The sequence below is a fragment of the Zeus faber genome, assembly GCF_960531495.2.
Source record: "Zeus faber genome assembly, chromosome: 10".
Lineage (NCBI taxonomy): Eukaryota > Metazoa > Chordata > Actinopteri > Zeiformes > Zeidae > Zeus > Zeus faber.
The window spans coordinates 30,045,888-30,063,215 of NC_137199.1; the positions used below are offsets into that span (position 1 = coordinate 30,045,888).

General features: G+C 41.1%; 1 protein-coding gene across 1 annotated transcript in view; it reads left to right on the forward strand.

Annotated features, from left to right (window-relative positions):
• LOC307236290 (teneurin-3) overlaps positions 1 to 17,328 on the forward strand; it is a 122,448-nt gene that overhangs the window by 30,002 nt on the left and 75,118 nt on the right. Inside the window, exons 8-9 of the mRNA XM_080008657.1 lie at positions 1,649 to 1,834; positions 10,301 to 10,447. Of these exons, the coding sequence (XP_079864783.1) occupies positions 1,649 to 1,834; positions 10,301 to 10,447 (333 nt within the window). The remainder of the gene's footprint in view (positions 1 to 1,648; positions 1,835 to 10,300; positions 10,448 to 17,328) is intronic.

Consider the following 17,328-nt stretch of genomic DNA (forward strand, 5'->3'; position numbering starts at 1 on the left):
TTTAATATGAGTTATGACTTTCATGTAGTCCTCAGTCATTATTTTTAGTTTGTGAGTTGAGGATTCACCCTTTTGCCGGATCCAGACTCCAGAGTCATTGAAAATATTGGTTCGCTGGGGACGGATTGTTTGCGAATCGTATGTTGTTATAATTCAGGAGCTGTTCCCTTTGTTTGGATTCCTGATATTACCGACAGGTGTTTTAACAGGAGCTACTACGTGCAGCAGCTCATGGTGATTAAATAATCAGTCATAAACTACAACTTTTACTTGAGTGCGAATATTAAGTTCCCTTCCCACGCCTGCAGAAAGCTGGCTGCTCCAGAAAAGTTTGAGACGTGCACCTCTTTTGTTCTTTAAAGCAGTGATGAAATCCCCTTTCGGCATTTTTTAAATATTTTTTTAAAGAAAACAACGTTCTCCTCTGAAGAAGGAAAGGCTTTGCGAGAATGAAATAATATCATTAATACCAAAGCCGCTCTCACTCCTCCTCTTACCCATTTCCTTTCTCTGGAATGGCTATGAAGTCATCGTCGCCGCACGGTCGTTAATATTTGATTTTGGGTAAAAAAAAAAAAAAAAGGGAAACATCGCCTTGTCGGCGCTTCCCTCAGCGCCGCCGTGGCAGAGATGTGTTTTCATCGTTCTCCGGAACCAGGAGCGGCGAAGGGAGATCCCATTTCCTCCATTGATTCTAATCCTGGACTTTCCAGCGGTTGAATTTGAGGATCTGGGGACGACAAAGGAGAAGGATCCTCATCCAGCGTTTACCTGCTGATAAAATACACTTTCTCTATTGAACGTTCTGAGCTTCAGTGTGCTGTAAATCCTGGACGCTGTTCTACCGAGAGCTTCGTAAAATGTGAAATATCACAAGTTTCGGCGAGCGGGGGGGTCTGGCGGGGGGGAGTCATTCAACGGCTCGGGAAGCAGCAGCACAAAGGGGGTGTTTCTGATGTAAAAATACTCGTTGAAACAGCGTTAATGCTGAATCCCTTCATCAGTGTCTCGAAAGCCAACAAACTGGAATCAAAACAAATCGCACGACGTGACAGATCTTAAACCGTCACGGAAATGTTCCAGATTCTGACAAGATTAAACGAACCCAAAATGAAATATTAACTTCTCTCGTCTTTCATTGTGTCAGCGTCAGATCAGAGTCACAGGCCCCTTTTTTTTGTTTTTTGTTTGTCAAAATAAACAAGAGCTGACCTCATTTTTTTCTGACAATAATGAGATACTAAATCTATAGATAAAACAAATTGTTGGTGTCAATTCAAGACGTGCGTGTGATTTAGAAAAATAATCACACACACACACACACACACACACACACACACACACACACACACACACATATATACCTACCTACTATATACCTACACATACCTATATAAGATTTAGCTCTAATTTTCCTCTTTAAATTTTTTGACCTGGGTGTTTAAAATGTACTTATATCTATACAGTATATATACTATACATACAGTATATACAGTATATGGGATGTGTGTATATATATATATATATATATATATATATCTACAGTATATATACTGTATATATAAAGGGTCATGTCATTTCCACTATAGATGGATAGATCTATTTTACATACTTCCTGTCTTATGGACTTCCTGTTCCTGTGTTGCAGAGCTGTGCAGCACGCACTGTGGCGTGCACGGCGCCTGCCTGAGCGGGCGCTGCCAGTGCGAGGAGGGCTGGGTGGGGCCGCAGTGCGAGCAGAGGGACTGCCACCCGCGGTGCAGCGAGCACGGGGTCTGCAGGGAGGGGAGCTGCGACTGCCTGCAGGGCTGGACCGGAGAGCACTGCTCCATCGGTAGGCACCGCCCGTACCTGAGGGGGTGGGGGGGGGGGGGGGGGCGGCCGGGGCTGCTCCAACAGGAGGCACCACCTGACACCTGGGGGGGTGTCTATCTGTCTATCTATCTGCCTATCTGTCTGTCTGTCTGTATGTCTGTCAGCATTATAGAAGCATTGAGATCTGTCTTTAAAAAAAATATTGAAACTCAACTTTCACCCTTTGACAGTAAGATGGTTAATTAATAATATAATCCCAAAAAATATATTATATATATATATATTTCCCACTAATGACAAATGCCAGATGTTTGCAGGTGTTACCGGGTTTTTGAAAAGGGTGTTAGAGCAAGCTAACTATTGGAGGCTCCCCCTCTAGCTTTGTCCTCATTGGCATGAGGCCATGAAGCCAGTTGAGTCCACGCCCTGAAGTCCAGAGACAAGGCAACAGCTCTGCCGGTACAACCGGCCAACCGACAGGTAGAATAACCCCCAAGCTATAACAGGGCAGTGGGGACGGCGTTATGTTCATCCGCGGCATCCCGCTTGTAATAGCATCGTGACTCACCTCAACAGGGAAGGTCCGTGAAGCGGTTAAACCAATCACACGCTGGGACTGTCCATCCTCATTTGCATATTGGGTAAACAGTTCACACACACTTCTCCGCGTAATGCCGTCCGTGTAGGGGGCTAAACGAGGAGCGCAGAGGAGGACGGAGATCCTCCAGATGCATGCAGTAGATCAAATCTGACAAAGGGGCGTGGTGATGCCCATGAGGCTGAGATGCAAATGTCTTCCACTGACACCTCCTGACACACCTCCGGGAGTAGAGTTAGCATGAAGCCCAGTGGCAGAACTTGACCCCTTTCCGTGTAGGCTTGTGAGATGCCCGTCACATAACCAATGAGAAAGCTTCTGTTTTGACTGTGGGAAACAAAGAGCTGAGGTGTGCTGCTCACTGCCGCTGTGCGACGGACATCGCATCCAGAGCACCGATGGGACATGAGCAATGGTGACGTTTGTCTTCCTGGTTAGCGTGTAGAAAGAGTCACACGCGATGTCCCTTGAGCGAGACGGGATCCTGATGTTCTTCCGTATGAAAGACGGGTTTGGTTTTGACAAAGCTTCATGCCGAGCTCACACTCTCGTGATTCTGAAAAGAAATAATCCTGTCCCACGCATGGCATCTCGTCATTTCACCTTGTCGCTTCTCTCGCGTCTTTCCAGACGACCCGACCCGTCTGGGATTCCTCCTGGTGAGGGATCTTGTAGTGTGTGACCCCCTGTCACCGATCAGTCATGTAGTGAAACCACAGGACTGCAAGGTTCCCCGATCACGCGACAGAAAGTTGTGTAGTGTGAACAGCGCAGCGGTCTGACCACCTTGAAAGTCGTGTCGCATTCCCGTGCCATTACTCAGATCGCCGTTCATTAAAGAGCAGCTGGGGTTCACAGACAGGGCGGCCAGCTCCCCCGCGCGTTTAGCAGATGTCAGGGAAAGCAGAAGCTGTTTTAAAGGGTTGGTGTCAATCGGTTGAAAGCGCTCACCTGTGAGACAGCGCAGCACCGATGCCCGGTCCCATTTTGGGGCGAAAGAGCGTGACGGGGGTCGGCGAAGGCTCTGCTCTCGCTCTCGTTAACAGACCGCCTACGAGGGGGATCGGAGGGAACGGATATCGCAGCTCGCTCACTCTGGGGAGTGAACAGGAATATTGTCCAGATAAAAGAATGTTCTCATACATCTCCCTCAAAGTAGATTCAGTGCCGTCTCGACACACTTTGAAAATGGTTTCGGGATTAACCCAGCGGTACCGCTGGTACTCGTAGGTTATTCCCATAAAGGCAAAGCGAAGAAACCGCTTGTGTGCCGGTAGGATGGGTTTATGAAAATACGCATCCTTGAAATCGACTGAAATGAACCAGTCCCCTGGCATGATGTAACGCAGCAGACGCTGTGGAGCCAGCATGCGGAACGCTCTCTTTACAATCAGTTTGTTGACAGCTCGACAGTCCACAATTGGTCTCACTCCCCCTGTCATTTTGGGAACCAAGAAGTAGTGGGAATAGATGGCGGTCCCGCCGCTTGCTGGCGGGGCGGCTGATGTTGCCCCCTTCCTTAATAGATCTGCTATCTCCTCTGATAAGGCAGCCGCTGCCGTGGGGATTTGACATCAGGAAGTAACCCCGTCTCAGTGTTCCTGTCAAGCCAGAGCGGCGGCAGCGAGCAACTGAGACGCCACCCGGCGTAGTGAGAGGGAGGACGCCTCCAAGCGGAGGATGTTTCCTGCAAACTCCTCCCGTCTCGCCCCAAACGGGGCCCCGCCCGAGAAGGCAGGGTGTCGCTCATGGTAGAATCTTCTTTTCGTCGCTCTCCGGTGAATTGCCGCCCTAGAAAATGGGGAGCCGAGCGGCGCGGCGGGCGCGGGACCACGGCTGATAGGCTTACGGAAGCCTTCAGATTGTTTCAGCGAGGCGGGCATGCACGCCGGGGCAGCCAATCAGGACGGAGCTAGAGGGCGGAGGCTGTGTGAAATAGAACCGTCTGCGGCGTCTGTTTTTTGAAAAGGTCCCGCCAGGCTGAAAAACACTTTGCTCTATCCGTTTAAAAAGAGGAATCGACTCATTGTCATTCTGATCTCAGTACACCACGCAGCAGCAGAATACTCTACAACAATACTTTTTATACATGTATTTTTTTCAATTTCTCCATCGGCTCCACTCCATTGACTCTCAGAGAGAAAGAGCCACGAGGAACAGAAAAACATCTCAGAAAGAAAGAAAAGAAAATGTTGAAGAGCTGAGAAAAGAGTGGGAGGGAGAGAGCGAGCGAGGAGGGGAAGGAATTTTAAGCTGCGGCAGAACCAGGACGCCGATAGAGCGTCCGGGGAAGCCCCGCCGTCCTTTCAGCGCCCGGACACCGTGGAATGGGATTATGAGGGGGACGCTTTGTGTCCAAGATGGCCGCCATTCAGGGACATCGAAAGGAGGGGGAAGTTAGCCCCCTGCATCCGGAGAGGGAAGGCAGAAAGTGAGGGAATTACTCCTCCGACGGCGGGCGAGACAAAAAGGGAGGGAGGGATTAATACTGTGAGGAATGTGAATCCTGGAGGGGGAGGGAGGTGGGGGGCTTAAATACATGATCATTGTTCAGGAGTTTGGGGTGCGGGGCCCTGCTTCAGGGGGGATTAAGGTGGAGGTGGGACCTGGAAGGGGTTCTTAAGGACCTGGAGAGAGGGAAGCGGTCTGGACGACCTGGAAAGGGAAATTTGGGGTCTGGAGGGAGGTGTATAAAGGACCTGGAAAGGGAGGGTGGGGGTCTGATGACCTGAAGAGGTGGCGTCTGAATGAGCTGACGGGCGACAGGGGGTCTGGAGGACCTGGAAATGGAGGGTGGAGGTCTGAGGACCCCAAAGTGGGGGCGTCTGGAGAACCTGGAGGGGTGTGTGTGTGTGTGTGTGTGTGTGTGTGTGTGTGTGTGTGTGTGTGTGTGTGTGTGTGTGTGTGTGGGGGGGGGGGGGGGGGGGGGGGGTTGGGTGGGTGGGTGGGGGGGGGTGAAATAATAACGAGAGCCAAAGGTTGGAGAGGAAGGAGGGAGGGAGGGAGGGAGTGAAGCCGGGGGTCAAAGGTCGTGGGGGGGGCTCGTTATCCTCATTTACTCGCCTGTGAAGCCGCCACCGTCATTTGAGGAAAATGAGATTCCAGAGAGGACTCGGAAGACCTGACCGCGAGGAGAGGTGGAGAGGGGGAATATCTGAGGAGGCAGGAGGGAGGAGGGCGGAGGAGGGAGGAGGGGTGGGGGGGGGGAGCTCTGGAGTGTTAACTAGACTGAAGACTGAGTTGAGAGGGAAGTGAAGGACGGTGAGGACGCTGGTTTTCTCCCTCTCATTCTTTTCCAGGCGGCGGCCATGTTGGGTGTGAGGTGATAGTTTGGTGTTTTGTTAGATTCTCCAGATGTTCCAGTTCTGTACGGGGTGTTTACACACACTAACTTAATGTTGTTTTAAAGACATATGTATGTGAATGGATTGATGGATGATAGATAGATAGACGGATACAATAGATGACAGATGGATGGATTGATAAAACTTAAAAAAATGAAAAATATATTGTAGTGAAAGAGTATAAACCGATCAGCCACAACATTAAAACCACCACTAATAACACTTATATTATGTAGCTCCCCCTCGTGTCCCCAAATCAGCTGTGACCGTGGAGACATGGACTCCACCAGACTCTGAAGGTGTCCTGTGGTATCTGGCACCAAGACGTTAGCAGCAGATCCTTTAAGTCCTGGAAGTTGGAGGTGGGGCCCCCATGGATCGGGCTTGTTGTTCCAGCCCATCCCACAGATGCTCCATCGGATCAGACCCTAACCCCACCCACCCACATGATGTAGAAGAAAACATGATTCATCAGACCAGGCCCCCTTCTTCCATTGCTCCATGGTCCAGTTGTGACGCTCACGTGTCCATTGTAGGTGCTTTCAGGGGTGGACAGGGGTCAACATGGACACTGTGAGCGCTCCCATACCCAGCAAGCTGCCCTGCACTGTGTGTTCTACACCTTTCTATCATAGCAACATCCACTTTCATCACTTTGTGCTGCAGTAGTTCTTCTGTGGGATCCAACCAGACGAGCTAGACTTCACTCCCCACGTGCATCAATGAGCCTTGACCCTGTCACCAGTTCACCGGTCGTCCCTCCGTGGACACTTGTGGTAGGTAGTAACCACTGCACAGCAGGAACAGCCACAAGACCTGTGCTTGAGGAGATGCTCTGACCCAGTCGTCCAGCATCACAATGTGCTCCTTGTCAAAGTGGCTCAGATCCTTACGCTGCTTCAACACATCAACTTCAACAACTGACTCTTCACCTGCTGCCTCCTATGATAATAATATATAACTGTGAATATATATATATATATATATATATATATATATATATATATATATATATATATATATATATATATATATATATATATATATATATATATATATATATCCCACCCCTTTACAGGTGCCATTGGAACCAGATGATCAATGTTATTCACTTCACTGGTTTAATGTTGTGGCTGATTAGTGTGTTTACAGTATAAGGTAAAATTAAAACAGATTAAGTTCATTATTAAGATTAAAAATCTATTATGTCTCTCTCTCTCTCTCTCTCTCTGTCTAGTCACCTGCATTATGTCACTGTGTGTTTTTAACCTGCCGGTGTTTCTATCTAACCCCTACTTTCATCCATTCTCCTTTCTATTGTCTCTGTCTCTCTATCTGTCTCTCTCTCTGTCTCTCTTTCTATCCCTCCATCTGTCCGTCTCTCCGTCCGTCTGTGTTCCTCCACCCTCCACGTGGCTCCTCCTCCTCCTCCTTCTCCATCTAGCGCTGGATTCTAGAGTTTCAGGTAAACAAACCCTCACCTCGTTTCCTCCTCCAGTTTTACCCAAATAATTCTCTTTCAGCGAAAAAATAAAAAATAAAAGAAAGAAGAAAAGGAAAAAAAAAATACTCTTCTTCTGTGAAAAAAGACAATCCTGTAATTTCCCAGACAATGATAATAATATTATTATTATTATTATTATTATTATTATTATTATTATTAATAATAATAATAATAATAATAATAATAATAATAATAATAATTTGAAGAGGGCTGCTTGTCAGTATCCTCTCCATCCTCTAAACACCCCGATCGCCATGACGACCGGGTTCAAAGCTCCGGCGACGGGAACGTTAAAGTGCAGTTTGCAATTTTAAGAACGAGGGAGATTGACGACAGAAACCACCTCCCACACCTCCGCAGATTTTTTTCACCTCCGCCGTGAAATCCTCCCTCTCCCTCCCTCTCTCTGTCTCTCTCTCTCTCTCGCTCCCTCTCTCTGTCTCTCTCTCTCTCTCCCTCCCTCTCTCTGTCTCTCTCTCTCTCTCTCTCTCTCCCTCCCTCTCTCTGTCTCTCTCTCTCTCTCTCTCCCTCCCTCTCTCTGTCTCTCTCTCTCTCTCTCTCTCCCTCCCTCTCTCTGTCTCTCTCTCTCTCTCTCTCTCCCTCCCTCTCTCTGTCTCTCTCTCTCTCTCTCTTCCGAAATGTCCGCTTTAGTAACGTCTCTTTTCCAAATGTTTCCCTGTCCTCGGTTGTTGTGTGGTAGGAGCGGTGAAGATAGGATATAAAGGTAACCGGACCTCCCCCCCCCCCCCCTTCCGCTCCACCTCCCCCACTGGGGGGGAGACGACCCCCCCCCCCACCCCCACCACACCCCTCGCTCTGTCTCCCCCCACCCCCAGCACGGCGTTTTTTGAACACCTGTTTCTGTCCCAGTCGGTCAGTGGGTCCATAACGTCCCCCGTCTCCCGTCTCTCCCCCACGATACCTCCCCCGTCTCTCTCCCCCCCTCAGTCATCCCGCCCTCCCTGTGCCTCTCAACCAGCCTGTCCCGACCCCCCCCCCCCAACCCCCACCCCGTCCACTGTCTGCAAGGGTTCAAACTCCGGAACGCTGTGATTGGTCCGTTGTTCTGTCTCCCCCCCACTCCCCTACCTCCCCCCTATCACCCCCCTACCCCACCCAACACCACCCACTAGAGGAATGCTTTAGGATCCAGAGCTCCCAGTGCTTTTGTTTTTGTCCATGTGGAGACTACAGAACCTCCGCCCTCCTCCAGCCTCCAAACTCTTCCTCCTCCTCTTCCCTGATATTATCTTGTGTTTTCTATGTTTATTTTTGTTCATTTTCAAACATCATAACCCCCCTGCCCCCCTCTCCCCTCCTCCCCCCTTCCCTCCCCCTCCCGTTGCTGCCTCTTCACATGAACTTTACTTTACTGATTTGGGACGTAGACGGGAGCGGTTGTCCGATTAAAAAAAATAAAAATAAATAAATAAAAAAGAAGCTGTGCATCTCCGCAAAGATTTCCCAAGTTACAGTTCCACACCAGCGTTAGTTTTGTCACCGTCGCACATATCTCGAATTACGTTCCATTTTCCTGATGATGCCTCAAATTCTTTACATTCTTAATATTGTCCATTTGTCTATTGTTCGGGGGGTGGAACATTTCTTGAAATTCCTTAAAATGATCTCCTGTTCTCGCTGGCACATATTGTTTGTCAGATACTTCACTTTATTCAGCCGTATTTTGTATTATTTATTCCCTTTGAAACTCCGCCCCCAAAAGTTCCCTTTCCACCTGAAAAGTACCATCTCGCTGGCAGGTACTTTTTTAGGCCCGGGAACTATCCAACCGATACCAAATGCATGTCAAAAGCCGCGTTTCCCCCCAAAGTACCCGGAACTTTTAGTGCCAGGATTTTTTTTCAGGGTACTAAAAGGTTCCTTCGGTCTGTGGTCGACGGCGTTTCCACCGCGGTCTAAGGACCCGCGAAGATGAGGATGAAAAAGCAACGGCTGTTTTGAAAAACGAGACCATAAAAGGGAACTCGGAGCCACCGCAAACAAGGTCAACCGCCAAAAATCCCCCGGGAACAGGTGGATCCAGACTCCACTTTGGGTGGAAAGTAATGCGGCCGACCCATGTTGGTGTGTCGGAATACAACGTACAAGCCGCTCGTACAGTCCGTTTGCGGCTGCAGTTAAAAATAAAATGGTGGCTGAAATAAAATGCTGCGACTGCTCGACCAATCAGAAATGCTCAGAGCTGCAAGCCCCACCCCCAAAGTTCCTGTACGCTGGAAAAGTACCACCCGCCGAGCAGGGACTTTTTGGTCCTCGGAATAATGTCCCCGGAACATCATTTAGACCCTGGTCCCTGTGGTGGAAACTCAATGAGTTCCTGGTTCCTGAGATGGTTCCTGATGTGACGTTTTCCTTGTTTTGTAAATTTCGGTTCCATTTGAAGAGGCGGGAGTGCCGTTGATTTAACGAAACTGACCAATCGGGGTTGTTCAGTCCCACAAACTCTGCCCCCAAGGGTTCTCCTTCCCCTGCGAAGTACCACCTCACTTGTTGGGAACTGTCCAATTTCAGACCTAGGTTTCTCCTGCGGAAAGGGCCTCAGTTCATATTGTAGTTCCCGGTTTCTGAAAAACGGTTCCTGGTCTAATAGAGGTTCGGAACAGATCCAGTCAGATATTGTAGAAAACGTCCTCAAAAGCCGAAAATAAGTCTTTTGGTTTTTATAATCGCACAGTCGTAATTTCTATATTTTATCATCTTACCGGACACCGACGTCACATAATAACAATAACAATTTCCAAACATTGGTTTTCATGTGAAACACCAGTAACCCCCTCCCAACCCCCAACCCCATCCCCCACCCACCAACCCCACCCCGGTCTTTCCAGAGCTGTAACGTACTCTATGTCCACCCGATGTTGGATGTTTTTGTTCACCATTTTTGTCTCTCCTTTCCAATCCACCCTTGTCTTCCTCCCCCATCCCATCCCTCCCACCTCCGAACCCCGCCCACCTGTGTGTCACCCGTCCTGTGATTGGCTGGCTGGGGGGTGTTTGACGGACGCACTGTGTTGGCAGATGGCTGCCCCGGCCTGTGCAACAACAACGGCCGCTGCGTCCTGGACCAGAACGTCTGGCACTGTGTCTGCCAGGCCGGATGGAGGGGGCTGGGATGCGACGTCGCCACGGAAACGCTCTGCTCTGACGGCAAGGACAACGAAGGAGGTAAAGGCCGTGTGAGGTTGACGGCTTATCTGGAAGGTCCAAAGTTATTATTCAGCTCAGTAAAAACAGACTGAACAAGGTGTTAGAGGTTAAAGATGGTAAAGTTTAGGTTTAATGTTAGATGGTTAAGTTTAGGTTTAATGTTAGATGGTTAAGTTTAGGTTTAATGTTAGATGGTTAAGTTTAGGTTTAATGTTAGATGGTTGAGTTTAGGTTTAATGTTAGATGGTTAAGTTTAGGTTAATGTTAGAAGGTTAAGTTTAGGTTTAATGTTAGATGGTTAAGTTTAGGTTAAATGTTAGATGGTTAAGTTTAGGTTAATGTTAGATGGTTAAGTTTAGGTTAATGTTAGATGGTTAAGTTTAGGTTTAATGTTAGATGGTTAAGTTTAGGTTAATGTTAGACGGTTAAGTTTAGGTTTAATGTTAGATGTTTAAGTTTAGGTTAATGTTAGATGGTTAAGTTTAGGTTTAATGTTAAATGGTTAAGTTTAGGTTTAATGTTACATGGTTAAGTTTAGGTTAATGTTAGATGGTTAAGTTTAGGTTTAATGTGAGATGGTTAAGTTTAGGTTTAATGTTAGATGGTTAAGTTTAGGTTAATGTTAGATGGTTAAGTTTAGGTTAATGTTAGATGGTTAAGTTTAGGTTTAATGTTAGATGGTTAAGTTTAGGTTAATGTTAGATGGTTAAGTTTAGGTTTAATGTTAGATGGTTAAGTTTAGGTTAATGTTAGATGGTTAAGTTTAGGTTTAATGTTAGATGGTTAAGTTTAGGTTTAATGTTAGATGGGTAAGTTTAGGTTTAATGTTAGATGGTTAAGTTTAGGGTTAGGGTTAGATGGTTAAGTTTAGGTTAATGTTAGATGGTTAAGTTTAGGTTTATGTCAGATGGTTAAGTTTAGGTTAATGTTAGATGGTTAAGTTTAGGTTAATGTTAGATGGTTAAGTTTAGGTTAATGTTAGATGGTTAAGTTTAGGTTTAATGTTAGATGGTTAAGTTTAGTTTAATGTCAGATGGTTAAGTTTAGGTTAATGTTAGATGGTTAAGTTTAGGTTATTGTTAGATGGGTAAGTTTAGGTTAATGTTAGATGGTTAAGTTTAGGTTTAATGTTAGATGGTCAAGTTTAGGTTAATGTTAGATGGTTAAGTTTAGGTTTAATGTTAGATGGTTAGGTTTAGGTTTAATTTTAGGTGGGTAAGTTTAGGTTTAATGTTAGATGGTTAAGTTTAGGTTTAATGCTAGATGGGTAAGTTTAGGTTTAATTTTAGATGGTTAAGTTTAGGTTTAATGTTAGATGGTTAAGTTTAGGTTTAATGTTAGATGGTTAAGTTTAGGTTAATGTTAGATGGTTAAGTTTAGGTTAATGTTAGATGGTTAAGTTTAGATTAATGTTAGATGGTTTAGTTTAGGTTAATGTTAGATGGTTAAGTTTAGGTTAATGTTAGATGGGTAAGTTTAGGTTAATGTTAGATGGTTAAGTTTAGGTTTAATGTTAGATGGTTAAGTTTAGTTTAATGTCAGATGGTTAAGTTTAGGTTAATGTTAGATGGTTAAGTTTAGGTTATTGTTAGATGGGTAAGTTTAGGTTAATGTTAGATGGTTAAGTTTAGGTTTAATGTTAGATGGTCAAGTTTAGGTTAATGTTAGATGGTTAAGTTTAGGTTTAATGTTAGATGGTTAAGTTTAGGTTTAATTTTAGGTGGGTAAGTTTAGGTTTAATGTTAGATGGTTAAGTTTAGGTTTAATGCTAGATGGGTAAGTTTAGGTTTAATGTTAGATGGTAAAGTTTAGGTTTAATGTTAGATGGTTAAGTTTAGGTTAATGTTAGATGGTTAAGTTTAGGTTTAATGTTAGATGGTTAAGTTTAGGTTTAATGTTAGATGGTTAAGTTTAGGTTAATGTTAGATGGGTAAGTTTAGGTTTATGTTAGATGGTTAAGGTTAGGTTAATGTTAGATGGTTAAGTTTAGGTTTAATGTTAGATGGTTAAGTTTAGGTTAATGTTAGATGGTTACGTTTAGGTTTAATGTTAGATGGTTAAATTTAGGTTAATGTTAGATGGTTAAGTTTAGGTTTAATGTTAGATGGTTTAGTTTAGGTTTAATGTTAGATGGTTAAGTTTAGGTTAATGTTAGATGGTTAAGTTTAGGTTAATGTCAGATGGTTAAGTTTAGGTTAATGTTAGATGGTTAGGTTTAGGTTAATGTTAGATGGTTAAGTTTAGATTAATGTTAGATGGTTTAGTTTAGGTTAATGTTAGATGGTTAAGTTTAGGTTAATGTTAGATGGGTAAGTTTAGGTTAATGTTAGATGGTTAAGTTTAGGTTAATGTTAGATGGTTAAGTTTAGGTTTAATGTTAGATGGTTAAGTTTAGGTTAATGTCAGATGGTTACGTTTAGGTTAATGTTAAATGGTTAATTTTAGGTTAATGTTAGATGGGTAAGTTTAGGTTAATGTTAGATGGTTAAGTTTAGGTTAATGTTAGATGGTTAAGTTTAGGTTTATGTCAGATGGTTAAGTTTAGGTTAATGTTAGATGGTTAAGATTAGGTTAATGTTAGATGGTTAAGTTTAGGTTAATGTTAGATGGTTAAGTTTAGGTTTAATGTTAGATGGTTAAGTTTAGGTTAATGTCAGAAGGTTAAGTTTAGGTTTAATGTTAGACGGTTAAGTTTAGGTTTAATGTTAGATGGTTAAGTTTAGGTTAATGTTTGATGGTTAAGTTAAGGTTAATGTTAGATGGTTAAGTTTAGGTTTAATGTTAGATGGTTAAGTTTAGGTTAATGTCAGATGGTTAAGTTTAGGTTAATGTTAGATGGTTAAGTTTAGGTTAATGTTAGATGGGTCAGTTTAGGTTAATGTTAGATGGTTAAGTTTAGGTTAATGTTAGATGGTTAAGTTTAGGTTTAATGTTAGATGGTCAAGTTTAGGTTAATGTTAGATGGTTAAGTTTAGGTTTAATGTTAGATGGTTAAGTTAAGGTTTAATTTTAGGTGGGTAAGTTTAGGTTTAATGTTAGATGGTTAAGTTTAGGTTTAATGTTAGATGGGTAAGTTTAGGTTTAATGTTAGATGGTTAAGTTTAGGTTTAATGTTAGATGGTTAAGTTTAGGTTAATGTTAGATGGTTAAGTTTAGGTTAATGTTAGATGGTTAAGTTTAGGTTTAATGTTAGATGGTTAAGTTTAGGTTAATGTTAGATGGTTAAGTTTAGGTTAATGTTAGATGGTTAAGTTTAGGTTTAATGTTAGATGGTTAAGATTAGGTTAATGTTAGATGGTTAAGTTTAGGTTTAATGTTAGATGGTTAATTTTAGGTCTAATGTTAGATGGTTAAGTTTAGGTTAATGTTAGATGGTTAAGTTTAGGTTTAATGTTAAATGGTTAAGTTTAGGTTTAATGTTAGATGGTTAAGTTAAGGTTAATTTTAGATGGTTAAGTTTAGGTTTAATGTTAGATGGTTAAGTTTAGGTTTAATGTTAGATGGTTAAGTTTAGGTTTAATTTTAGATGGTTAAGTTTAGGTTTAATGTTAGATGGTTAAGTTTAGGTTTAATGTTAGATGGTTAAGTTTAGGTTAATGTCAGATGGTTAAGTTTAGGTTAATGTTAGATGGTTAAGTTTAGGTTAATGTTAGATGGTTAAGTTTAGGTTAATGTTAGATGGTTAATTTTAGGTTTAATGTTAGATGGTTTAGTTTAGGTTAATGTTAGATGGTTAAGTTTAGGTTAATGTTAGATGGGTAAGTTTAGGTTAATGTTAGATGGTTAAGTTTAGGTTTATGTTAGATGGTTAAGTTTAGGTTTAATGTTAGATGGTTAAGTTTGGGTTAATGTCAGATGGTTACTTTTAGGTTAATGTTAGATGGTTAAGTTTAGGTTAATGTTAGATGGGTAAGTTTAGGTTAATGTTAGATGGTTAAGTTTAGGTTAATGTTAGATGGTTAAGTTTAGGTTTAATGTTAGATGGTTAAGTTTAGGTTAATGTTAGATGGTTAAGTTTAGGTTTAATGTTAGATGGTTAAGTTTAGGTTAATGTCAGATGGTTAAGTTTAGGTTTAATGTTAGACGGTTAAGTTTAGGTTTAATGTTAGATGGTTAAGTTTAGGTTTAATGTTAGATGGTTAAGTTTAGGTTAATGTTAGATGGTTAAGTTTAGGCTAATGTTAGATGGTTAAGTTTAGGTTAATGTTAGATGGTTAAGTTTAGGTTTAATGTTAGATGGTTACGTTTAGGTTAATGTTAGATGGTTAAGTTTAGGTTTAATGTTAGATGGGTAAGTTTAGGTTAATGTGAGATGGTTAAGTTTAGGTTAATGTTAGATGGGTAAGTTTAGGTTAATGTTAGATGGTTAAGTTTAGGTTTAATGTTAGATGGTTAAGTTTAGGTTTAATTTTAGGTGGGTAAGTTTAGGTTTAATGTTAGATGGTTAAGTTTAGGTTTAATGTTAGATGGGTTAGCTTAGGTTTAATGTTAGATGGTTAAGTTTAGGTTTAATGTTAGATGGTTAAGTTTAGGTTAATGTGAGATGGTTAAGTTAAGGTTAATGTTAGATGGTTAAGTTTAGGTTTAATGTTAGATGGTTAAGTTTAGGTTTAATGTTAGATGGTTAAGTTTAGGTTAATGTTAGATGGTTAAGTTTAGGTTTAATGTTAGATGGTTAAGTTTAGGTTTAATGTTAGATGGTTAAGTTTAGGTTTAATGTTAGATGGTTAAGTTTAGGTTTAATGTCAGATGGTTAAGTTTAGGTTTAATGTTAGATGGTTAAGTTTAGGTTAATGTTAGATGGTTAAGTTTAGGTTTAATGTTAGATGGTTAAGTTTAGGTTTAATGTTAGATGGTTAAGTTTAGGTTAATGTTAGATGGATAAGTTTAGGTTAATGTTAGATGGTTAAGTTTAGGTTAATGTTAGATGGTTAAGTTTAGGTTAATGTTAGATGGTTAAGTTTAGGTTTAATGTTAGATGGTTAAGCTTAGGTTAATGTTAGATGGTTAAGTTTAGGTTTAATGTTAGATGGTTAAGTTTAAGTTTAATGTTAGATGGTTAAGTTTAGGTTAATGTTAGATGGTTAAGTTTTGGTTTAATGTTACATGGTTAAGTTTAGGTTTAATGTTAGATGGTTAAGTTTAGGTTAATGTTAGATGGTGAAGTTTAGATTTAATGTTAGATGGGTAGGTTTAGGTTAATGTTAGATGGTTAAGTTTAGGTTAATGTTAGATGGTTAAGTTTAGGTTTAATGTTAGATGGTTAAGTTTAGGTTAATGTTAGATGGTTAAGTTAAGGTTAATGTTAGATGGTTAAGTTTAGGTTTAATGTTAGATGGTTAAGTTTAGGTTTAATGTTAGATGGTTAAGTTTAGGTTAATGTTAGATGGTTAAGTTTAGGTTTAATGTTAGATGGTTAAGTTTAGGTTTAATGTTAGATGGTTAAGTTTAGGTTTAATGTTAGATGGTTAAGTTTAGGTTTAATGTCAGATGGTTAAGTTTAGGTTTAATGTTAGATGGTTAAGTTTAGGTTAATGTTAGATGGTTAAGTTTAGGTTTAATGTTAGATGGTTAAGTTTAGGTTTAATGTTAGATGGTTAAGTTTAGGTTAATGTTAGATGGATAAGTTTAGGTTAATGTTAGATGGTTAAGTTTAGGTTAATGTTAGATGGTTAAGTTTAGGTTAATGTTAGATGGTTAAGTTTAGGTTTAATGTTAGATGGTTAAGTTTAGGTTAATGTTAGATGGTTAAGTTTAGGTTTAATGTTAGATGGTTAAGTTTAAGTTTAATGTTAGATGGTTAAGTTTAGGTTAATGTTAGATGGTTAAGTTTTGGTTTAATGTTACATGGTTAAGTTTAGGTTTAATGTTAGATGGTTAAGTTTAGGTTAATGTTAGATGGTGAAGTTTAGGTTTAATGTTAGATGGTTAAGTTTAGGTTAATGTTAGATGGGTAAGTTTAGGTTAATGTTAGATGGTTAAGTTTAGGTTAATGTTAGATGGTTAAGTTTAGGTTTAATGTTAGATGTTTAAGTTTAGGTTAATGTCAGATGGTTACGTTTAGGTTAATGTTAGATGGTTAAGTTTAGGTTAATGTTAGATGGGTAAGTTTAGGTTAATGTTAGATGGTTAAGTTTAGGTTAATGTTAGATGGTTAAGTTTAGGTTTAATGTTAGATGGTTAAGTTTAGGTTAATGTGAGATGGTTAAGTTTAGGTTTAATGTTAGATGGGTACGTTTAGGTTTAATTTTAGGTGGGTAAGTTTAGGTTAATGTTAGATGGGTAGGTTTAGGTTAATGTTAGATGGTTAAGTTTAGGTTAATGTTAGATGGTTAAGTTTAGGTTTAATGTTAGATGGTTAAGTTTAGGTTAATGTTAGATGGTTAAGTTTAGGTTTAATGTTAGATGGTTAAGTTTAGGTTTAATTTTAGGTGGGTAAGTTTAGGTTTAATGTTAGATGGTTAAGTTTAGGTTTAATGTTAGATGGTTATGTTTAGGTTAATGTTAGATGGTTAAGTTTAGGTTAATGTTAGATGGTTAAGTTTAGGTTTAATGTTAGATGGTTAAGTTTAGGTTAATGTTAGATGGTTAAGTTTAGGTTAATGTTAGATGGGTAAGTTTAGGTTAATGTTAGATGGTTAAGTTTAGGTTAATGTTAGATGGTTAAGTTTAGGTTTAATGTTAGATGGTTAAGTTTAGGTTAATGTTAGATGGTTAAGTTTAGGTTTAATGTTAGATGGTTAAGTTTAGGTTAATGTTAGATGGTTAAGTTTAGGTTTAATGTTAGATGGTTAAGTTTAGGTTAATGTTAGATGGTTAAGTTTAGGTTTAATGTTAGATGGTTAAGTTTAGGTTTAATGTTAGATGGGTAAGTTTAGGTTAATGTGAGATGGTTAAGT